This window comes from Camelus bactrianus, chromosome 17 (genome assembly GCF_048773025.1).
Source record: "Camelus bactrianus isolate YW-2024 breed Bactrian camel chromosome 17, ASM4877302v1, whole genome shotgun sequence".
In the NCBI taxonomy this organism is placed as follows: Eukaryota; Metazoa; Chordata; class Mammalia; order Artiodactyla; family Camelidae; genus Camelus; species Camelus bactrianus.
In genome coordinates this window covers 34,379,684-34,404,836 of record NC_133555.1, presented here as the reverse complement: position 1 = coordinate 34,404,836, position 25,153 = coordinate 34,379,684, and the positions used below count along the sequence as shown (strand labels likewise).

The window sequence follows — 25,153 nt, the reverse complement described above, 5'->3', positions numbered from 1 at the left end:
CCAGCCTGAAGCAACCAGGGAAGGATACTGGATCCCTGACAGCCTTCACCAAGGCCAGAGGCTGCCTGCTGAAATGACCCAGAATCAAAAGAAAACAATTTCACACAATGTAAAAATTAGAAACAATATTTATTGTTTCCTGTTAAAATAGGGTGCTCTCATGAGAAAAGAGTGTGCAAAAAGAGCCTTCCTACACCCTGGGATTTCTCACTTATCCTAGCAAGCTGGGATTGTCGATTCAAAACTCTCCTCACTGTAGGAGGGAAAGCTCTCCACCTACTCCTGGGAAATTAGGCTACTCTAGTTTTAATTTTGATTACTTGCGTGCATGAAAAAGAAATAACCTGATGGTTAACAGGCTATCTGCCCCAGGCACATTTGCTCAGTCTACATGGACACACAGATGTGGGCCTCAAGTCCACATTCCCACATGCAGGCCAGGATTAGATGACACCCTGGAAATCTGGTAAGTGTTCCTGGCTAGGGATCAAAGACGGGCCCAGGTCCTGGTCAGCTGGCTGAAAACATGCAGTGTCTCCAGTGAGAGGCTGAGATTTCCCTCTTTCTCGGGGAGTATTTTGGGTGTAGTAGGGAGAGTAGTCAACCAGTAGACAACACTCTGGCCATAGGTGGTATCCAATCTAGAAGCTACTTGCTCCATCTCCAAATCCTCGTGAGATCCCTTCAATTGACAAGAGTGGATTCAAGTTTCAAAATGGCAAATTATACCAGGTAGAGGATGTCATTAAGGCAATGGTCTCAACAAGCCCATGCACAGGGTTCTCATCCAACCATCCCCCTCCCCTCACCCTTCAGGGTGGCCTAGTCCCACCCATTGTTCCTCCTCGGGCGACAGCTTCCAGCATCCTGAAGCTTTGAGCAGCCTTCAGCCTCACAAGTTGGGCATGGCCCAGTTAAGGAACTTCATGGCAACTTCAAAGCCAAGGAAACAAGCCTGAGAAGGGGTTGGAAGGAAGAAAAAAGCCAACAGGAGTTGAGACTATTCACAGAGACCTCAGCACCATGCTTGGCTGGCCTCATCAGGACCAGAACTCCTCCCTAATAGTACTCCCAACCCAGGTCAGGGAATCTAGCTGTGCTTTCTCCTGCCTAAAAGGGGAGGAAAACGCATGTCCTACAACTGCCCACTTCAAATGGCCAGATCAGGAAATCAAAGCTTCTCATCTCAGAGAATCACAAGGGCAGCTTCAGGAAAGGAGGAAATAAGGAGGCTCTGGCTGAGTGTGGGGTTTTGGGAAAAGTGAGCCCCCAATTCAATCCCAGAAACAAGCAAAGTCAGCCCATCTGCACCCTGTTCTGAGCCCCAAAGGGAAAAGCACAGCCCCTGCCAGTCACTCACCGCGTTGGCTGGGAAAGCTCGGATCATCACTGCATTGAACCCCTTATACAAGGATGTGATTCCTTCATCCCGGATCAGCTCCCTCAGCACATCTCTGAAACCATTAGGATATTTCCCAGGAGGCGCTGTGGGCAGAACCCAACTGTTAAGGCTTCGGGAAGCTTCCCGACCTGACCATGATGACCCACATGGGGACAATGTTGTAGTCAAGTCTTCCTGCAGGGCCATAGCACCAGGGAGAGGACACCTTGCAGGTCATCTGGGACCCATCCACAGACAACACAGTTCACCTTGGGACGAACAGACACAAATATCTGGATTACTGGTGCCAAGAGGGTAGAGAAGGGAATAAAGAATGAAACAAACAGTCCTTCAGCTTAAGTTGGGGAAGGAGGGTGGTTCTGACTTATTATCTCAATTTTGTGTTTAAGCCGACAAGAAAATTAGTCTAGGGTTCTAAGAACACAAATGACTGCAAGGGAGAATGTTGATCAGGCAGATGTTGGGTGCTGCTATGGAGAGTGAGTATCCCTAAGGCCTTAAGAGCTCTGTACCCCAGGGGCAGCCAGTTTTGGGACCCACTCCACCCCCAACCTGTCCCACTCTCCTCTACTAACCAGTCTGGAAGCGGGACTTGAGCACGTCTGGGGGGATTGCCACAGCCCAGTTGAAGATCCCCGCGATGCCCCCAGCCACCAGGATCCGAGGTACGCTGAGCTCATTGACACTGCAGAATACCAACCACAGCCCCAGTCAGACAAAGGCTGTGAGAATGCATTCAGACCATCCCTCCAGTGGCAGACAGGGCAGCCACAGAGAAGGAGAAACTGGCTGGAGGTCTAAGGCCAGGGCTCCTGTGGCGTGGTAGCTGCTGCTCCTTGGAGGAGGCTTCCTGTACTTGTTTCAGACACTTGCTCCACTGGGTGAGGCACAGAGTAAGAGGTATTAGCTGGGCCTCAGCAGCAACAAGAGGAAAGCAGACATGGAGACAGAAGCAAGCCCCACTCCTGCCTTCAGACCCACTAAGAGGAAAGGGCAACCTACCCACGACTGGGAAAAGTGACTTTAAGTTCTTCTGTTCTCACCTCTTTCCCTCTGGAGTGAGGGTATTTTTCAGCCACTCATATGTCATGAAATACATCCCACTGGCTGGAACATCTATAAGTGGCAAGAAAGAGGTCAATTAAATGATATAAAATCCTCACAGATTTCTTGCTCTTAGGAGAGCCAAGCTTGGCACTGGACCCTTCAAGGTTTCCTTAGAAGTTCCTCAGCAGCACTTCCTATTTGCAATAATCACTTTGCAGTGATCAGATGCTGTTCTTGAGCAAGCAAGCACTGGTGTGAGTGACTGCAAACATGCATGGCATCATTTCATCTTCAAAGGCCTTCTGAGTGGTCCCCACTAATATGCCCACGCCAAGCAGTTATAACCACAGCAAGCAACTGGCTTCCTTCAAGCTGCCATCTCAGGACAAGGGTGGGCCTGTCTCTGCCTCTCCTACTGCCACCACACTAGGACATGCCTCTCAAGCCACAAGAGCTCCATTGTTCCTAAGTCCTTCTTTCTTTCCACTCATCCTTCCAGTCACGATTTCTGTCTACTCCACTCCAACTGCCGCTATCATGACTTCCAACCTTAAAGGCCAGCCGACCAGAAAGATGGAAGGTCCCCCCATCCTCTTTGTGTGCATGCTGGCCAGAGGTGAGATGGCCTATAACCAGGACACACAGTGCCGGCCCTGTCATGTTTGGTGCCAAGGCTAATCTGGTGATCCAGGCCAGACCCTCTGTGGCAAATCCACTTCAGGTGAGTCCCCCCATCCAAACTGACCACAGGTGGAGGGCCTCAAAGGTTACCTCGCATGAGGGTGAGTACAGTCCCCTTGTAGATGCCTCGGATCCCAGACTCCTGGTATAGCTTCTTTGCACAGTCCAAGGGACCAGCGTACTTGGTGTCACCTGAAGAAGCCTGAATCTGAGAAGGAGGGAAGCGTCATCAAGTCAGCACCACCATCAACAGACTCAACAGGTTACAGAAGATTACAAAGTGAGTGTGGGAGTGGTCATTATGCGTTAGACCAATGAAAGACTTCATTGTCCAATCGATAGTTATTTAGAATGTGCAATATTGGTGGAAGTCATTATGAAATAAGGCTGGGTGAAAATGTGACAAAGTACACATACATTAACCAGGAAAAAAATCAACAGACGAGTTGGAAAATAAGTTGAGGAACTTTCCCAAATATAAGAGCATTCCAAATAAAGCTAGTTGGAAGGTCTAGAAAGGAAGAGACAAATACTTCAGTCATTCACTTATTCCTTCAACAAATATCCACTGAACACCAAATCCATCCCAAGCTCTAACTGATCGTGAAACTTAGTTAAGAGAAGGTGAACCAGAAGTTGTATTTGGAGCTCTAAGCACCTGGATAGAGGTTCTGTGCAGAGCTAGGGGAGGGCCAAGGAAAGGCCCCTATCCCAGCCTCTGGACTCCAGGGCCTAAGAGCCAAGAGCCTGAGGGCAGGCGGGAGTAATCTCAGAAAAGATCTGAGAGAAATACAGCCCTGTGCAGGATCCACAGCAAGTACACAGTCAAGAGGAATCAGAACACACAAGGGCATCAACCAAAGGTAATTAAAGCTGGAAAGCGAGTTCAGATTTAAAAGCTCCAAGGAGAAATACTTACAAAATAAATATGTAAGTCCAGTAATTTTCTTACATACCAACAATAACTAGTTGGAAAATAATGGAAAAGAATCCCATTCAAAATAGCAATAAAATACATGTGCATCAAGCAATATGATTTGGATAAATAAAACTCTGAAACATTTCCAAGGGGCACAAAAGAAAAGGTGAATGAAGAGAGTCATAATTTTGGTTACGAGAAGTTTTCAATCAGAAAGACATCAACTTTTCTAAAAATAATAAATTTAAGACAATGTCAATCGAGTATCCATGGCTTTCTAAAAATATAACTTTCCCAGATGGTCCAAGCACAGGTGAACCTGGTGTGTCTGAGGAACACCAGGGAGACCCATGTTACCAGAGGACACTAGAGCTGATTCACAGTGACCTGGGGGTGGGAGTAGGCCAAAGAGAACTGGGCATGGAACTGACATATTAACAGAATCTTCTCACTGTATGTACAGCACAGACTATAAGCAGGGAAACAAGTGAGGCCCTCACAGTGATCCAGGCCAGGGCTGAAGGTGACCTGGAGCAATGTAATTGTGACGGAGGTGATGGGAAGGGATAGATTTGGGATATGCTGAAAACCAACTTAATTGTTCAACAAATGGGATATGCACAGTGAGACAAAAAGGAATCTAGGAGGAGTCCTGGGTTTTAGGGCTAAAAAACTAGGATAGTATTGCCACCAACTGAGTTGCAGAAGGTTGTAGGTAGAGCAGGTATAAAGGAAGACCAGTTCAGTTTTGCACATGGTGACTTTGAAGTGCTTATTAGCATGCAATGGAAGTGTTAGATAAACTATTCTGGAGTTCGGGAAAAGTCTGGAATTGGAGATATAAATTGGAAAATCATTAGCATATAGATGGTATCTAAAAGTCATGAGACAAGAAGAAATCATCAAGGAGATGAGTGTAATAGGACTAAGCCCTGTGCACATGAACATTAAAAGATCAGGAAGATGATGATGAATCAACAAAGGATACAGAGAAAGAGCAGCCAAGTAGGTAGGAGGAAAATCAGGAGAGAAGCCAAGTGAAGACAGCTCTTCAAGGAAGATGAGGGGATTAGCTTAGTCAAATTTCTGTTGATGCATCAAAATGGATCAGTGTTCAGGCCCAAGAACTGAACACTAAACTTAGTGTAAAGGTCACTGGTGAACTTGTCAAAAGTACTTTCATTACAGTTGTAAAGAAAAAGCCAGACTGAAGTGGATTTAACAATTAGCAAAAAGGAACTAGAGACAAAGAGTAGGGGAAAAAAAAAGAAAAACAAAAACTTTTTCAAGGAGTTTTGATGTAAGGGGGAAAAAAACAGGAAACACAGAAATTGATGTGGCAAGCAGAATAAAGAGAAGTTTGTATTTTTAAAGGTTACTTTCCATTTATAATTGTTATAAAATATTGACTCTATTCCCTGTGTTGTGCAGTACATCCTTGAGACTATCTTACACCCAAGAGTTTGTACCTCCCATTCCTCCAAGAGAGAAGTTTGTGTTTTTAAGGTGAAAATACAAACATGCTGATGCTTGTATTGCTGAAAAGAACAATCCATTGAAGAGCAAAAATTTATGTTGAAGAGGAGAGAGAGAATTGTTGAAGTAAGGTCTCTGGATGAGCAAAAGGGGACAGGAGGTAGGGTCAAACAGAAGCATGGGCCGTCCTTGGTGGAAACAAGCTGGGCAGTCACGGACGTAGCAGCAGATGCCAAGTGGGTGGCTGGAGGCAGTGGAGGGCATCTGGTAAGGTCCTCTCCTGGTGGCTTCAGTTTTCTCAGTGAAATAGCAAGCCAGATCATCTGCTGAGAGGATGGGAGCTTCAGAAGAGAAGTGAGGTACAAAGTAGTCACCCAGCAGAGTGGAGGAATGTAAGAGAAGAATATGGATGGGGACTGTCTCCTGTAGGAGAGAAAAGGACTACAGGCATAAAAGAGAAAGAAGGGGGGGAAAAAAGAAGAAAGAAAAGAAAGAAGAAACCATGAAGGAAAAGACTAACAGACAAGCCTACTGAAAATAAACATTCCCTTAGTCAAAACCAATATATAGACTTGCACTTCTAAGAAATATTTTCCCTAGGTGGGAGGGTATAGCTCAGTGGTAGAGCATGTGCCTAACATGCATGAGGTCCTGGGTTTAATCCCCAGCACCACCATTAAAAATGAATAAATAAACCTAATTACCTACCCCCTCAAAAAATAAACTGAAACAAAAAATAGTAATTAAGGAGTATTTTCCCTATTCCTCATGCTGAACACAACAAAAAGCCCTAGATATTATTTTTTTTAAACAAATATAAGAGGACTCTGAGAGTTTAGAGGGAAGAAGCAAAGTGGCTAAGGACTTTGGGACTTGAGGAATGACACAGTGGTGAGTTCCTGTTTTTTTGTTTTGTTTTTGTTTTTGTTTTGCTATATCTCAAAATTGAGGCAAAAGAAACTGGCAATCCAGAAATGTCAACAGGCACAGACCAAAAAGAAGCCCCAACAAAAGCTTACATTCTCTAGGCAAAGGACCAGGAAAGGAACAGCCTAGAAAGATAGAAAAACTTCAGACAATGAACACTCTACTATAGCAGTACACCGTAGAAAAACTGTGGCCTCACCCCCATCCACGCCAGCAAAGACCATGAGGGGAGCCTAGAATTCCCCTTTTACAGGGTTATAACGAGGTACCCAACATACTGCCTGGGTGGAGTCAGAGAAGTCTAAGTATGGAATAAGGACTTTCATCCCTGACAGCCTGGCACCAGCACTCTCCTGTCCTGTCTTGTCAGTGGAGACAATGGAATTCCCACACCCACCCAGCAGTAAAAAGGAGCGCCCCATCCTCAAGTGTCAACAGAGGCCGAAGTGGGGAACCTAGACTTCCACCTGGCAGTAACAAGGTAGCATCCTTCCCTTCCTGCTGGAGTGGTGTCAGAGAAAGCCAGCTAAAACAGAAAGTTTAAATAAGATCCAGAATCTCAATGTAATATGCAAATATCCAGGTTTCAATTGAAAATCATACATCATATCCAAAACCAGGAAGCTCTCAAACTGAAAGAAAAAAGAAGCAATAGATGCCTACACCAAGATGACAGTGATCTTAGAATTATCTAACAAAGATTTTAAAGCAGCCATTGTGAAAAAAAAATCCCTCAATGAGTAATTATTAACATGCTTGAAATAGATTAAAAAACAGAAAGCCGCAGTAAAGAAATGAAATCTCAGCACTGAAATAAAAGATATAAGGAAGAACCAAATGGAAATTTTAGAACTGAAAAATACAACTGAAATAAAAAGCTCAGTGGATGGCCCCCTCAACAGCAGAATACAAGGAAGAGAGAAAAAAAATCAGTATTGGAAGATAGAACAATGGAAAATATCTAATCTGAAAAACAGTAACTACATACATTAGAAAAGAGGAAAAGCCTCAAATCAGTAATCTAAGCTTGTACCTCAAGAACCACACACACAAAAAAAGAAAAGCAAACTAAACCCAAAACAAGCAGAAAGAAGGAAATAAGAAGATAAATGATAAAATACAAACAGAAAGAAATGAAATTGAAAACATAGAAACAATAGAGAAAAATCAATGAAAACAAGATCTTTTTTGAAAAGATCAATAAAATTGACAAACCTCTAGTGAGGCTGACAGAAAAAAAAAAAAAAAAAGAGAGAGAGAGAATTCACAAATTACTAACACCAGGAATAAAACAGAAGATAACACCACAGAACCTGCAGATGAGAAAAGAATAATAAAGGAATACTACAAACAACTTTACATACAAATTTGACATCTTAGATAAAAAGGCAACAACAAAAAATACCACAATTTGCCCAATATAAATTAAGTAATTTGAATAGCCCTGTAACTATTAGGGAAATTGAATTCTTAACTTTAAATTCCTTCCCGCAAATCCCCAAGTCTATATGGTTTCACTTAAAATTCTACCAAATGTTTAAAGAAAAGTTAATACCAATTCTACACAATCTCAAAAAACAGAGATTGTTTTTTGATTCATTTTATGAAGCTATGTTATCCTGATACCAAAACCAGAAGAAGACAATACAGGGGGGAAAAAATGACAGACTAATATCTCTCAAGACTAGACACAAAATTCCTTAACAAAATATAAGCAAATAGAATTTAGCAATATATAAAAAGAATTATACACCATGACCAAGTTGGGGGATTTATTCCAGCAATGCAAAGTTGGTTCAATATTCGAAAATCAACTGATGCAATCCACCATATTAAGAGGTTAAAAAAGAAGAATTACATGATCACATCAATCAATGCAGAAAAAGCATTTGACAAAAGTCAATATCCATTCATGATAAAACTCTCAGAAAAAGAGGAATAGAAAGTAACTTTCTCAATTTGATAAAGAGCATCTAACAAAAAAAAAACCCAAAACCCTACATCTAACATTATATTTAACAGCAAAATAGTGAACAAGGCAAAAATATCCACTCTTATCACTCTTACTCAATTTAGTACTGGAAGTCCTAGCCAGTGAAATAAAGAAAGAAAAGGCAAACAGTTCAGAAATGAAGAAATAAAACTGTCCCTGTTTGCAAAGGGCATGATTATCTATGTAGGAAATCCCAAAGAATCCACCAAAAAAAAGCCATAGAATTAATAAAGGAGTTCAGGAAGGTTCACAGTATGTAAGATTAACAAACAAGAATCAACTGTACTCCTATAAATTAGCAATTAACATGTAGAGAATAAAATAAAAATTATAGTACCACCATTTACAATGCCATTTTCCAAAGTCAAAAAAGAGAGAAGCACTTAGGTAGAAATATAAGAAAACATAATAAGGGCTTATCCTGAAAACTACACAATGCTGATGAAAGCAATTAAAGTTCTGAATAAATGGAGAGACAGAACATGTTCATGGATTGGAAGACTCAAAATAATGTGTTAACTCTGCCCAAATTGACCTATAAGTGTAACATAATCTCAACAAGATTTTTCTCAATTTTCTAAGTTATCCTAAATTTATATGAAAATACAGAGGAATTAGAATAGCTAGAACAATTTTTTTTTAAAGATTAAAGTGGGAAAGATCAGTCTACTCAATTTCATGACTTAGTATGCGGCTATACTAATCAAGACTGTGAAATATTAGTACAGAGATAGACACATAGATCAATGAGGGGGGAAAAATAGCTCAGAAGTAGACATGCCCAGTTGATTCTTAACAAAGTTGCAAACATAATTCAATGGAAGAAAGGTTAAGTCTTTTCAGCAAATGGTATGGTACAACTGGACAGCCACAGGCAAAAGAAAAAAAAAAGAACTCTGACCTAATTCTCATATATAATATAAAAATTAACTCAAAATGGAGTCACAGACTTAAATGGAAAACATAAAACTTTTAGAAAAAAAACACAAGAAAATCTTTGGGATTTCAGGCTAGGTAAAGAGTTCTTAGATCTGATGCCCCAAACATCCAAAACCCAACCCATAAAAGAAACATTAACAAACAGGACTTCATCAAAATTAAAAATGTTTTCTCAAAAGACTGTTAAGAAGATGAAAAGACAAACTATAGACTGGAAGGAAATATTTGCAAACCCACATATCTGACAAAGGACTAGTATCTAGAATAAAGGACTGTCAAAACTCAATAATAAAAAAACAAATAATCCAATTAGAAAATGAGCAAAACACATAAACAGACATTTCACCAAACAGGATATACAGACAGCAAATGAGCACCTGAAAAGATGTTCAACATCTTCAGCTATTAGGGAAATGCAAATTAAAAAGAGATATCACTACACACCTATCAGAATAGCTAAAATTAAAAATACTGACAACACCAAATGTTGATGAGGATGCAGAGAAACTCGATCATTCATTCGTTGGTGGGAAAGTAAAATGATACAGCTACTCAGAAAAACAGTTCAGTAGTTTCTTTGAAAACTAAACATGCAACTACCCTACTCTATGACTCAGCAATTATATTCCTGGGCATTTATCCCAAATAAATGAAGACTGATTTTCTCAGAAAAAAATCTCTGTACATGAATATTTATAGCATCTTTATTCATAACAGCCAAAAACTGGAAACAACCCAGATGTCCTTCAATAGATGAAAAGTTAAATGTATTGTAGTACATCCATACCATGGACTACTAAAAAGGAATGAACTATTCATACAGGCAACAATCTGAATGAATCCCCAGAAAATTATGTTGCGTTAAAAAAGCCAATCTGAAAAGTTTACGTACTGTATGATTCCATTTATATATACCCGTCTTGAAATTACAAAATTACAGAAATGGAGCTCAGATCAGTGGTTGCTGGGGTGGTTAAGGACTGGAGAGGGGTAAGGGAAGTGAATGTGGCTGTTAAAGGGCTACATGAGGGATCCTTGGCATGATGGAAATGTTCTGTATCTTGACTATATCAATGTCAGTATTTTGGTTTTGATATAGTTTTACAATATGTTACCTGTGTGGAAAAACTGCGTAAAGGGTACATGGGCTCTCTCTGTATCATGTATTTCTTTTTTTTCTTTGTATTATTTCTTACAACTGTATGTGAGTCTATAATTATCTCAAAAGAAAAAGTTTAATTAAAAAATGCACAAAATCAAGTGACAAATGGAAACCAGGAGAAAGACTTGCCACATATGATAAGAAGTTAATAAACTTAATATGTCTGAAGTTTTTAGGGGTGGGAGGTGGAAGGTACAATCTATTGCGTGTAAGACAGGCTAGAAGAATGTATTGTACAACACAAGGAATATAGCCAATATTTTTATAATAACTGTAAATGGGATGTAACCTTTAAAAACTGTATAAAAATGTTTAAACAATATATTAAAAATATGTCCAAAGCTTTTATAAATCAATTAAAAAATAAGTGAGCAAAGAACACAAGTAGACACTTCACAAAGGAAAAATTACAAACAGCTAATATGCATCAAAATAATTAATCTCACCAACAATTAAAAGCATGAAAAATTGAAACTGCAAACTGCAAATTTTTCACCCATCAGACTAGCAAACATTGTAAATTAGATGCTGCAGAGTCTGCTGGGAAGCGGGTGCTCTTCTACTGTTGACAGAAATAGACAGGGACAGACCTTTATAGGAAGGCCATTTGTTAATATGCATTAAAAATATTTTTAAAAGTACATACTTTTTAAACATACTAATTTCAAGCCTAGACATTTATCCTAAGAAAATAATCAGGTACATCGGCAAAAACTTATTGAAAGATCTTCACTATGGCATATAATTTATCATACCCCCATATGAGGTATTATTAGGTAAATGACAGCCACATATTGAAATAAAATGTAGAAAATGATGCTTGAGAAAAATAATCACAAAAATATTGTGATACAGCAAATGAAAAAAGCTGGTTACAAAACAATTGCACCATGTGACCCCAATTTTATTTCAAAAGATAACATTTCTTAATATACATGTTTATAAAAAAGACTAGGAGACACACAGAAAGCATAAAAGTGATTCCCTCAGAGGGGTGATAACATGAGTAATAAATACATTGTTTTCTTTGTGCTTCTCCACAGTACCAAAATTTTCTAGCAAAGATTGTGTGTTAAATTGCTCAGCCATTTAAAGAACAAAGCAATGACACTTTTTTTTAAAAAGGAGCCCTGTGTGGTAAAGCAGGCAGCCAGTTCACATCCTCAGCCTGGGACCAAGCCAGGCACTCGAAGGGCACTGAGACTTAGGGCAAAGGGTAAGGGACGTAAGATATGTTGGGCAGGAGCAGCCTCCCTTCCACCTCTGATGAGACATGACTCACCTTTCAGAGTTCCTGAAGTAGCTGCTAATGAGGGTGGATAAGTCTGGTCTGACCTGTCACAGGTGTGACATTTGGTTGATTTGTTATACTGTCCTGGTTCTTGATTCTACTATGATTCCTTTCATGTTTCTGAAAACCTTGAAACTGTTTTGCTCACCTGACCTGAAGCCTTTGTAAAGGGTGAAAGGACATAAACATCCAAATAAAACTGTATACCCAGTGGGAAAAGCTAGCCACCTCCCTCCCAGATCGCATCCCCCACCCCGGATCATACCCTTACCTGTAACAAGCACTTGATCCGTTCTCCAGGGGTCATAATTCCCGTGGTGAATACACCGGATAACATCCCAGCTGCAAACACTTGGGGGTAGCTGCATTGAAAACAAAAACAAGAGGCAAGCACCCGTGACTTAACACCCAGGACAAAGGCAAGCCCAGCAAAGAGGATAACTTCGTAAGAAAAAATAGGTAATTGGACTGGGCAGAAGTCTAGCACAAATATATCATATCTTGCACAAAAGCCAAGTTCTAGGTATATTCGTAGGGCAGGGGTCTCAGTGCCAGGAACATTATGAGCCATTCAGATGGCCTCATGACAGAAGCTTTAGAGTCAGAGATGGTTTCCACCCTAGTCCTGCCATGCACTGTGACTACGGACAAGTTTTCCAGCCTCTCCGAGCCTTGAGTCCTCATCGGCAAAATTCAGGGTTGTTGCGGAAAAAAGCTTCTAACCCATGATGTAAACCTCAGTCAACCCGTTTCCCATCAAGCTCACCTCCTCTGGATCACCAAGAGCCTGAGAACATTTTAAGTCAAACGTGGCCACTTCCACAGGCCAAGGGGCAGCCCTGCCAGTTGCAGGGAATGTGTTGTAAGATGCTAGGAAAGGCCCAGACAGGGATGGTACCCAGACAGACTGATGGGCCCTGTGGCCCTCTGTGCAGGGAATAGTTCCCTAGTGGTCAGGGATATGGATCTTCACCATGGCCCCCCCAGAATGAGCCACACTGAGTATTTGGAAGAGTTGGAGGCTCCTGGCATCACTGCTTGTGCTACCCCTGGCATCTCCTTTTCTTTCTGAGATTAGCAATACCAGAGTGGTCTGGAAGCGATGCAGCACAAAGCTACAAACAGAATTTCAACAGAGTCTCCACAATTTAACAAATGTTGCTGAAAAACTTGACTTACTAGCCTAAGCCTCAGGCCCCTCCTGACCCCAAGCATCTGACAGCTAAGCCTTCAAGCCTGGTGTCCCACCCTACAAGGAGCCCAAAACCTGGAAAACAGATGTTAAAATGGGATAGGGAGACAGCCACTTCAGGTCCTTTCCCCTAGACAGGGCATCCCTGGTTTTCCCATGCACTCAGCCCACGCAGGGCTCACACACTACCCCAGGCATGCAAGCCCAGCACATGAGCTGACTATTGAATAGTCAGGAGACTTGCTTTCATGCATGGCCTCCTTCACAGTCTCAGTTCACACTGCTGTCCCCAAGAGGAGCCCTCTCAGCAACTAGACTTCCCCTCATGACACCAATATGCTCTTTTTCTCTTTTGGATCACAGGGGAAAATAGATCTTAGGCTGGGCACACTTCCATCTCCTGGGACTGGGGACTAGACTCTGAATGGGGTCTCTGGGTATACACAGGGTACCACGTAGATACCCTATGACCCCCGGGCCATTCTGCTACCCCTCACCCCCACACCAGGGGAGCATCTGTGAGTGCTGGGCTTCCACCGCAAGGTCTTGGTAATGCTCCTTTCCATATTATCCCCAAAGACTACTGCAGGGAGAGGAATGTGGCCAGGCTGACGTTCAAGAACGTGGGGTAGGATTATGGCGGCGAGGGCCTGAGTGTCTCAACCTTTGCTTAAGCAGGAAGTGTGTTTCTCTGAGCACAGATGCAATAGTACAGGGAATACAACCCACAGGCTGAAATAGTAGCAGTGACCCCACTAGGGGTTCTTCTGCATGGCCCTGGTACGGCTGTGAGCTGGCACATGAACTAAAAGACCAGGTGCTCAGAGAGGACATGTGTCCAAGGGACGTTTGAAGGACCAACAGTCAAACACAGCTTCAAAAGGACCCCTAACACCCACATTTGGGGCTACCTGTGACTGTTTATAGAAGCCAGTCACATTCAAAGGATCACAAGGACTCCAGAAATAGTGCATCACATTACTAGCATCTCTGTCTACATCTAGACCCTTACTCAGCCTGCTGTGGCCTGAGGTAGTGACAGAAACAACCACATAGCACCCTGGGCTTCCTCCCCTGAGCTCCTGGATCCCAGTCCTGGCCAGCCTCTGCGAGTCCTGTGCTGCCTACAGCCCCTCCCGGGGGTTGTCACCCTGCACAGCTCAGACAGAGCGTGTCTTTCCTCCCATGTCCCCACTCAGAATTCCCTTGCATCCCCAAAAGCCTGTTTTCATTAACTATTTGGTAAATTCTGAACTATAATTCTGCCTCACCTGCCTCTTCATACCCAAATCCAACTTCTTTAAGTTTATTAAAAGGAAATATACTTATTTATTTCACTTGAACAGAGAAGCCAGTATCTGAAATAGTCATAGTCATGTTATAAAAATGAAGTAAAACAAAAGCTGGAAATTTCCCTTTTCCCAGCCCAGGCGATGGAAAACAAAGCTGCTGCTGTCATTACTGCAGCACCAGGTGCCTTCATGGTATTTTACACACATGGCATTCAGATCTCCCTGTGCTGTGGGGTTGGTATTACTAATGCCCCAGTAAGTGATACTACCTCACAGAAATTATGATGACTTGGTAAGGGGGTACGGGAGAGCTTTGGGTTTTCTCTTTTCTCTTTTGGTTCACAGGGCAAAGGAAACTCAAGTATCTCCCTCATGCAGAACAACCAGCAACCAGCCTTGGGGACCCAGGAGGACAGTCACTGACTGTCTGCCAAAGATCTCTCCTTTAACCCACATCACACCACCAGGCAGGACAGCATAAAGTGCTGCAGGTCTGCAAGTACTCACCTGAGCACATCCTCTGGGTGTTTCTGTTGCAATTTCTTCCCCAAACCAAACCCAAAGAAGCACACGGCAAACATGGGAGTGACCCCAACGATGGGAGCAGCCATGCCCCGATATAGACCCATGATGCCCTGCAAGGAATCACAGAAGCAGAAGCTCTTTACAGAAACAACTACCCTTTACATCACTGAAACAGGGAAGCAGTGTGTCCTCTGATACTCTGGCTTCCTTCCTTTACTTCTCCTCCAAGCAAGGAGAACTTTTAAAAGGAAGAAGACCCCCATATTCATCAGAAATAGTTGTCCTCTTATATTATATATAAATAGATAAACAACAAGTTTCTTCTGTATAGCACAGGGAACTATATTCAATATCTTGTAGTAACCTAAAATGAAAAAGAATATGAAAATGAATATATGTATGTATATGTGTGACTGAACTATTATGCTGTACACCAGAAATTGACACAACATTGTAAAATGACTATACTTCAATTAAAAAAAAAAAAAGAAATAGTTGTCCTCTTACACATTGCTGGAGAAACTGGGAACAGCTGCTACTCTGGAAGGCAATTTGGCAACATGTAGCATACACTTGCATCGGAACATTCTCTGTCTAGAAATGTATTCTAAGGAAATACTCAAAGATATAAAAAAGAATGACATCAGGCATTTACAAAGTACCAAAATTTTGGAATGAACCTGAAAACTCCCAAATAAGAGATTAATGAGAGAAACAGCAAGAAGTCCATAAAATCACATGGTAACATGAGAAGAGACTACTCGTAGAAAAAAAGCAGACTACAAAACAGAATGTACATTGTGACTTCCTTGGGATGAGATTACGGGTAAGTAAGAAATTTTGGGATTTTCAAGTATTGAGACATGGGGGTTTTATTGTTAAAAACAATAGTAAGACTCCACATCAGTTTTCACTAGTACAGTTTGGTAATGAAAGGAACCATGTAGTAGCCAATAAATAGACAGTCAGACAAATAGGTATCCCAACCAAACAGGTTAGTAAACCAAGGAAGAGGAAGATCTGGGACTGAGGAGACCACAAGTTCAGCCCAAGAGAGGTGGAGGGGATTTCTAGGCTGGTGGTGGGTGCAGTGGGCCTGAGAAAGAGCCAGTCCGCAGGAGAGTACCAAGACAGAGGACTCTAGGAGGGAAGTTTCCAAGAAAAACAAAGCAGAACAACACGCATTGGAAAAACAGATTATAACTGTTCAGGCAGTGGAAAACCAAACAAAAATGTATTCTACAGAGCATTCAGGGTACGACAGAGACAGCAATTCAAAGAAACACAAGCAAAAGAAACTGACACAATTATTAACCCAACTTCATTAAAAACAAAAAATTGCACAAGAAATGCACATTATACAACATTAGTTAACAGAAAAAAACATATATAAAGTTGTAATCATGAAAAGGTTAATTGTGTTAAACCACAAAGTATGACAAGATTATATGGGCAGGGCTGAAAGAAGAGATAAGGAATGTAAGAGTTAAAATCATCTACCACAAATAGGTAGCTAAAACATAAAAAATGTATAAAATATACATTATGTAGCTAGGTAGAAAACAGCATTAACACCTGAAAGAGCTGAAAGTAGCTGTCTCTGAAGAATTGGGACTGGCAGGTCACTTTGTTACAAGTTCTTCAATAACAAACTAAATGCTTGTATCACTCTAATACAAAGTAAGGAATAACTTTTAAAACAAAATACAAAAAAATGTTAAAGTTGCTCCCTACAGAAAGTAGGAGGAGAAACAGGGTGGGGCTGCACCTGGGGAGGGTCCACAGGCTCAGGCTGAAGAACTGCCTGGCTGCAGACTCTGGGCATTCACAACCCATCTTCTTTCCAGAACTAAAGGGGCACAACTGTACCTGTCAGCACTCCTCCCAATCCTGCAAAGGTTTAACACTTCTACAGGCTGCAACTAGACTCTCCAAAGACAAAGTGCAGAGGCAGTAAATAGGAAAGGGTGAATAGGAAGAGAAGGTTCTGAGGAGGATCTACAAAAGCGGCAGGTGACAAAGCCCCTCGAGACCTCCTCCCACAGCTCCCCACCTGGGCTGAGAAGGATGCCCCAGGCCCAAGGGCCAAACCTATGTCTCCAGACAGCTCCTCTAGCCTTCTTTTCACTGTCTGACCCACCCAGTTCCACTCAGAACAATCAATACCTGTCTGGCAGCTCAAAGCAGAGAGCTCAATCTGACACAGCAAAAACCGGGGACATGCAAAAATACAGACTAAGGAAGCCTATTCCATTCTGTGGGGAGATGGATTTATACAAGCCCTTCTCACCAGGCCCCCGGCATCCAACACATTGCCCAGCTGCTAAATAGGTGCTCTTACAACAGTTGCTGACCAAGAGCAGGTAATCTTGCCTCTCTGTAAGGGCAGAGGACTCTGAGCAGACCTAAAGTCCAAAGACTGCACCCTGGGCAGCAGAGACAAAAGAGAGCCGTACAGAAGAAAATGCAGCACCATCTCACTCATGGATGGTTGGATAAGAGCCACCTCAAAATCTTCCTCCCATGCCTGGGTCCTGCAGGATCCCTGGGAATAGCTTCTCATCCCAGGCCGAGTCCATCACTTATCAGCATCCCTTCTTTACCTGGGTGACACCTGCTTCTCAGTTTCTGTATATTTAATAAAGACTATGTATTTATAGAGTATTTATTCATATGAGAGTTATGTTTTAGGGAGCAAAGGAAAAGTTCTCAACAAGGTCTTGTCACATATGTGCTAATGAAGTGAGTAATAGACATCATTAAAACTTTTTAAAAATCCCATGTTTTCACTCTGAAGAACTATCTGAAAATTATGTAATGCAATAGCACCAGACCAATTTAGTGTCCTTGTCTAGGGGTTTGAAGACACTGCTGGCCTTTTTCACTGATCCTCAGACTGGCTGACTTTTCCTCTAGACTTTAAGTTAGCTTCTGTCACTGAACCCTCTTGAATTGATTGATCCAGATTTGCATTTTCTTTCATTTCATGTCTCCGATTATTCCTCACAAACTCCCTGTGGTCTAAATTCTGCCCTCCAAAATAAAATCATTCTATTAGCTTCAGTCATCCACATAAAACAGTAGCCAGAACTATCATAGACTCCAGAGCAATGACAATAGGAGGGATGGCACACTGAGAGCTGCAGCTGTGGGCTAGACCTCCAGCAGAACTGCACAGTCACCCTATCCCACAGGGAAGTAACAAACCAACCCTGTACACGTGTTCCTCTGATAAAAGGAATGGAAGCCCGGCACCAAGATACCATACCTCCCTCATAAGAGTCTTCCGGAAACAGTCAAAGGTCCCAGAATACATGGGAGGTTGTCCAGGCAAACTCGGAGGCTGCGTCTGCAGCCGGACCTGAAACCAGAAGTTAAAACAATCATTTCCCAGAATCAGAACTGCCTGTCAGTAACAATGGCCCAACTGTCTGCCAAACTCTGAGCAGAGAAAGCTGCACCTGTGTGCATGTCTTTGGCATTCACTTTCCCTGCTGGATTCAATCTTCTCTTTCCTCTAGTTCATTCAAACCCTGCACTTGTAAGTCATTAGTTGCATGCTTTTAGAGAATGACAGTTTCTCTGATTTGCTCAGCCATTTACTTCTGTCATTTATTTCTTAGTTAATGGACCCCACAATGAGCCAGTGGAATAGGTATTACTGATTTATAGATGAGGAGACTGGGTTTAGTGAGCTCAAGTGATGTGACAGAAACCAGACCTGGCTGATGCAAAGCTCAGCTCTAGGCACTCCCTATGCCCATGGGCAGCACCTTTTTGGTGGTTAGGTAAGGTGCTCCAACAAAGGTATTTCAGAGTGAGGTGGATTTAATCCTACTTTTCTTGGTCCTCATCCTTCTTGACCTTCTGGTGTATCCAATGACTCAAACTGTCTCTCTCCTTAAACTTCCCTCCTTTGTCTCCTTTTCTACTCCAGGTGTTCTCTAAGGCTAAGTACCATACTCATCTGGTCCACTAGCCCTTTCAGAAAACTCAGATTCCAGGGCTTCAGCTTCTGCTCAGTGATGACTTTTACTTGGCCATTTTCAGACTATCTCTCCCCACCTTTAGGGCTACATTTCCAACTGCCTGGAGAAGCTCTCCCTACTCAAATTATCTCCAGAATGTCATCCTCCTGATGAACATCCCATTTGTGCCAGAGCCACCAGGCCACCCTCTTTCTAGGGATTTGAAATTCTAGCATCTGACTACTTCCTGTTGCTTTTCCTCCTCTTACTCACATGGGCATCAAGTCTATTGGAGAGTTCCTTCAAGGTGTTTCCAGAATCTTAATTTCTTTCTCTTTCTGTATGGAGTCTTCTCTTAGGCCAAGTCCTCACCCATCCTTACCCAGCATGGAGGTTTTAAATTATGTCCACTAACTCTCTGACACTTTTCCCTTCAAAAGTTAAATCCTAATTTCTCTCTTCTTCAATACAGGCCAGACTCAGTGACTCACTTCTATCTAATAGAATGTGGTGGTGTTAATGATATGTGAATTCCAAGGTGAGGTGACAAAAAGGTCAGCTTCTGCCTATCTCCATCTCAGGTTACTTGTGTTGGGGAAAGTCAGCCACCATGTCATAGGACTCTCAAACTGTCTGGAAAGGCCATGTGTAGAGGAAACAAGGCCTTCTGACTACAGTCAGCACCAACACGCCAGCATATGGATGAACCACATGGAAGCCAGTGCTTCAGATGAGTGCAGTCCTGGCCAACATCTTTTCTGGTTTATTTTTGGTGGGGTGTCTTTGGTCCAATTTTTTTATCAGCTTTATTAAGATATAATTCATATACCATAAAATTCACCCATTTAATGTGTACAGTTAAATGGTATTTAGTATATTCAGAGTTGTGTAGCCTTCATTATAATCAATTTTAGGACATTTTCATCACCCCTCCCCAAAAAAAACCCCCACCACACCCATTAGTAGTCACACCCCATTCCCCTCTCCCCTCAGATCCTGGCAATCACTAATCTATTTTCTGTCTCTATGGATTTGCCTATTCTGTATATTTCATATAAATGAAATCATACAATATGTGGTCTTTCATACCTGCTTCTTTTACTTAGCATAATGTTTTCAAAGTTAATTTATGTTATAGAATACATCAGTCCTTTATCCCTTTTTATTGCTAAATAATATTGCATTGTATAAATACACCACTTTTTATCTGTTCATCAGATAATGAAAAATTGCATTTTTCCCATTTTAAAAATTATTATTAATTATGGTGCTATAAACTTTCGTACACAGGTTTTTGTGTGGCTATATGTTTTCAGTTCTCTTGGGTATTGTACTGGTGAAGATTCTCCAGAGAAACAGAACCAATAGGATATGGAGATCCATTTCTTTCTTTCTTTATTATAAGGAGTTGGCTCACACAGTTATGGAGGTAGGTAAATCCTAAGATCTGTAGTCAGCAAGTTGGAGACTCAGGAAAGCCAATGGTGTTAAGTTCCAGTTCAGAAGTTGGCAGGCTCAAGACCCAAGAAGAGCTAATGCTTCAGTTTGAGTCCAAAGGCAAGAAAAGACCAATGTCCCAGCTCAGTGAGTCAGGAAGGGGGAGTCTCCCCCTTATTCATGGGAAGCTCAGCCTTTTGTTCTAAAGAGGCCTTCAACTGATTGGATGAGGGCCACCCACATTAGGGAGGGCAACTGCTTTACTTAGTCTACCGATTTAAATGCTAATCTCATCCAAAAACACCCTCACAGATACACCCAGAATAATGTAATAATGTTTGAACAATACCTAGACACCCCATGGCCCACTAAAGTTGACACATAAAATTATCACAGGAGAATTTCTGGGTCATATGTTAACTCTATGTTTAGCCTTCTGAGAAACTGCTAGAATGTTTTCCAAAGAGCCTGCACCATTTTACATTCCCACCAGGAGTATATGAGGTATATAGTTCATAGTATATGAACTATCGTGTGTGTGTGTGTGTGTGTGTGTGTATGTTTTTTCTTTTTATCGCCATCATAGTGAGTGTTACGTGGTATCTTACTGTGATTCTGATTTACATTCTCATGATGGATAATGATGTTGAACATTTTTCATGTGTTTATTGACCATTTGTGTATTGTGAAATGTCTATTCAGATCTTTGCCCCTTTTTTCCTTCCCAATTTTTTTATTGTTGTAAAATATACATAAAATTTATCATCTTAACCATTTTTAAGTGTACAGTTCAGTGGTATTAAATACATTCATAATGTTGTACAACCATCACCACCATCCATAACTCTTTGCCTTTAAGACTAAAACTCTATATCCATTAAACAATGACTCCCCATTCCTCCCTACATCCAGCCCCTGGCAACCACCATTTTATTTTCTTTCTCTATGATTCTGACTACTCTAAGCACATCCTGTAAGTAGGATCATATACTATTTGTCTTTTTGTGACTGAATTAGTTCACATATTAGTCTAATGCTTTCAAGATTCATCCATGTTGTTACAAGTGTTAGAACTTCTTTCTTTTTAAAGCTGAAAAATATTTCATTGTATGTATATGTCATATTTTGCTTATTCATTCTTCCACTAATGGACACTTGCTTCCATATTTTAGCTATTGTGAATAATGCTATGAACATGGATGTACAAATATCTCAAGACCCTGCTTTCAGCCAAGACATGGAAGCAACCTAAATGTCCATCAAGAGATAAATGGATAAAGAAGGCGTGGAATATACATGTACAATGGAAGGTGTATATGTATGTGTATGTGTGTATATGTGTATGTATATATATGGAATATTACTCAGCCATAAAGAAGAATGAATTTATAGCAACATGAATGGACCTAGAGATTATCATATTAAGTGAAGTAAGACAGGGAAAGACAGATATCATATGATATCACTTATATGTGGAATTTTAAAAAGTGATACAAATGAACTTATTTACAAAATGGAAATAGACTCACAGACAGAAAAGAAATTTATGATTACCAAAAGGGAAAATGGAGGTGGGGGTGGGGAGGATGGATAAATTAAGAGTTTGGGATTAACATATACACACTACTACATGTAAAATAGATGAACAACAAGGACCTACTGTATAGCACAGAGAACTATATTCAATATCTTGTTTGTTTTTTTACCCCTCCATTCAATATCTTGTAATAACCTATAATGGAAAAGAATCTGAAAAAGAATATATATATATAACTGAATCACTTTGCTGTACACCTGAAACTAACACAACACTGTAAATTAACTACAATAAAATTAAAATGGTTAAAAAAAAGATTCTGCTTTCAATTCTTTAGGGTATATACCGAAAAGTGTCATTTCTGGATCATACGGTAATTCTATGTTTAATTTTTTGAGGAACTGGCATATTGTTTTCCATAGTAGCTGTACAATTTTATACTCCTAACAATAATGCACAAGGGTTCCAATGTCTCTACATCCTTGCTAACATTTGTTATTTTGTTTTATTGATAGTAGCCATCCTATTGGGTATGAGTTGGTATCTCATTGTAGTTTTTATTTGCATTTCCCTAATGATTAGTGAAATTGAACATTATTTCACATGTCTTTGGCCATTTATATATCTTCTTTGGAGAAATGTCTATTTAAGTCCTTTGCTTATTTTAAAATTGGATTGTCTTTTTGTTATTGAGTTGTAAGTTTTCTATATATCCCAGCCAATACTCACAATCACACAAGAAACCCTAAGCCAGACTACCCATCTAAGCTGCCTCACAGACTGTGAGAGTTAATGAATATTGTTATTGCTTTAGGCCACTAAATTTTGGGGTAAGTTGTTACACTGCAAGAGATAACTCATACACTCACGTCACTTTTGCAGTCTTTTTCCTGGCTCTTTTTGTGCTTAGAGTTCTTCTGCTTCAAAATCCTTCTCAGATTACTACCATACTAACCTTTCCAAAACACCATTTTCATCATGCTGTTCTTCTATTTTTTTTTTAGTTTCTCATTCTTGTATTTGTTAGGGCCTTATGATCCACACTAAAGAAATCATTCTCTAGGCAATGGAGGTGATATGCACATCTGAGGAGTTTATAGGACACAACAGTAGAAATGTTCCAGAGACTCCTACTGCTTACATCCAAAGCCCCTTATTTGGCCCTCAGATCCTCCATGCTTAGGCATAAGCTCCCGTAGTTAGTGGGGAGAGAGAAATAGATCAAAACATCTGACTGATATCTTTCCGTGATTTTGTATAAATCTCATACCTGTCTTATGACATTAGCCATCCAAGCCCAGCAAGAACATAAAAGTCCTCATGGCTAGTCTTAGTTTACACCTGACTCTCACTGCCAAGCCTATATCTGCCTCCATTCCTGCCCTCCCCCAGCCCAGAAGTGCTGAGTCTCCCTACTTATCCAGTCAGAACTCAGCCAGCCCTTCACCACCTGCCACAGAGCCTTGTGAGCTCCAACTCTGAAGTGCTGCAGCTCCTGCCTTCTCAGGCCACTGTGAGTTGCCTTGGACCTTTAGAAGTGCCTCTAGGCCAAGCTTTGTTTGAAGCCCACCTGGCTCGCTGAGGTCAAAAGATAGCAGTCAGCAATTTGTGGTTTTGCTTTAAGCTAAAAAGAGACTTTCTGGCTATTAAAAATCCCAGTTAGTGGGTAGCTATAGCTCAGTGGTAGAGCACATGCTTAGTAAGCATGCGGTCCTGGGTTCAATCCTCAGTACCTCCATTAAAAAAAAAAATACCAAAGAGCATTTTCAGTCAGTTACATTTCAGTACAGAGGTCACTGGGCCCTTCCTGGGATTGACATCTGATTGGGAGGAAGGGCAAGAGGATATGGAGGTAAGAGCAACATTTGTATTAGGGAGAAACAGGGTTTTGCTTTTCTTTAAAGAGAGGCCCCAGATGCCAGGAACTAACAAGATCTCTGTCTACATGAAATCAACAGTAGAAGAGAGGCCAATTTTTCTCCCTTACTAGACAGTGCCACTTAGAATGACCACTGTCTGCGAAGCCCTAACACACACAGCATTCACCAACTACTGAATGAACATCTGATTTCATGTTTCTCAGTGCCTAAACCAGCCTGGTTGCTGCTTAACCTTGGTCTTGTGTAGAATGACTCAAGATCCTCTCCTAGATGAAAGGCATCAAAGAGCTTGTTGCCAAACTTGCCTAGAGAATATCCCCAAAGCAATTTCCCTGAGGAAGAAACCTGATCCAATATTCTAATAAATCCCCTACATAGGGTTCCCACTCTATAAGGCTCATGTCTGCTCCACACAGGCACACTCTAGCCATGATCTGTCATTTTTCTCCACCTGTTTGTCCAGAAATAAGGTTAGAAAACTAGCATGAAGTTCTGAATGCTAAGTCACAGGGTATGGACTTTGGTCTCCAGCAAGGCACTGCTGAGAGTGTTGCAAGGGATAGAGTTGAGGTGTAATGTGAGGATAACTAGGGAATGAACCCTGATGAGTTTACTCCCTCCTAGAGTCAATCTGACCATGGTTTCCTCACCCCGATGTTGTGAGGATCAGCCTGGCCCTGGGGAAAGCTGATCACTTGCTTTCCTTGGAAGGGGCTCAGTCACTGAAGACATCATCGCTTCCCACAGGAGGCCACTCAGGCTGATGTGCAGCGACAGGCTTAAGATGTTGTCAAGCCTCTCTCTGGGGCGAGAAAGGTGCAAAGGAGACAGTGATGGACCACTCTGACTCCAGAGGTATGTGTCAAAAAACCTCTAGACTAACCATGCTGCAGTCTTTATTACTGAGGTGAACTATTTCAACCCTGTTGATAATGTGAGGGTTTGCAGAAGTCAGAGCTTCAGGGAGGCGCTTTTTCTTTCCCATCCCCAAAGAAGTGGCGCCAGATCAGAAGAGATTAGGGGACAGAGAACTTTAAACCAAGAGCCCTTGGTGGGCGGTAAGAGGCTGCTTACTCTGCGCCGTCCAGCTCTTTGGGGTGCAGGTAGTTTCCCCAACCCTCAAAAAGGGTGAAAGGGAAATTCCCTAGACTTTTCAAGGACGCTGCCACGGACCTCCCTTCTGTCACGGGCCAAGCCTCGCGGGAGACCCTGCTTTCCGCGCCCTGCCACGGCCTCCTTCCTCCAGCCCGCGCCCCAGCCTCCTCGCACCTTGACCGTGTCCAGCGGGTGCCCCACGAACACGAGGCACATGCCTCCAAAGCCGCCGGCCAGCAGGTTCTTGAGCGGGCTAATGGGCTTCACCTCGTCTGCCATGGTACGTCCGTCCGTCACAGAGTCCGTGGGTTCCCGGCCGGCCCCGCTCCACTGACCTAGCCGCCTCGCCGGCGCCGCCGACCTTTCACCCACTTTCGGGTGGGCGGGGCA

General features: G+C 41.8%; 1 protein-coding gene across 1 annotated transcript; it reads right to left on the bottom strand.

Annotated features, from left to right (window-relative positions):
* Positions 1-110: 110 nt before the first annotated feature.
* SLC25A20 (solute carrier family 25 member 20) lies at positions 111-25,153 on the bottom strand. Its single transcript, XM_010969214.3, has 9 exons — positions 24,938-25,153; positions 18,115-18,207; positions 14,829-14,956; positions 12,109-12,199; positions 3,221-3,338; positions 2,446-2,518; positions 1,978-2,087; positions 1,361-1,485; positions 111-955 (listed from the first exon to the last, which is right to left on the bottom strand). The coding sequence occupies exons 1-9, from the start codon at positions 25,040-25,042 to the stop codon at positions 893-895; spliced, it is 906 nt and encodes a 301-aa protein (XP_010967516.2). The 5' UTR covers positions 25,043-25,153; the 3' UTR covers positions 111-892.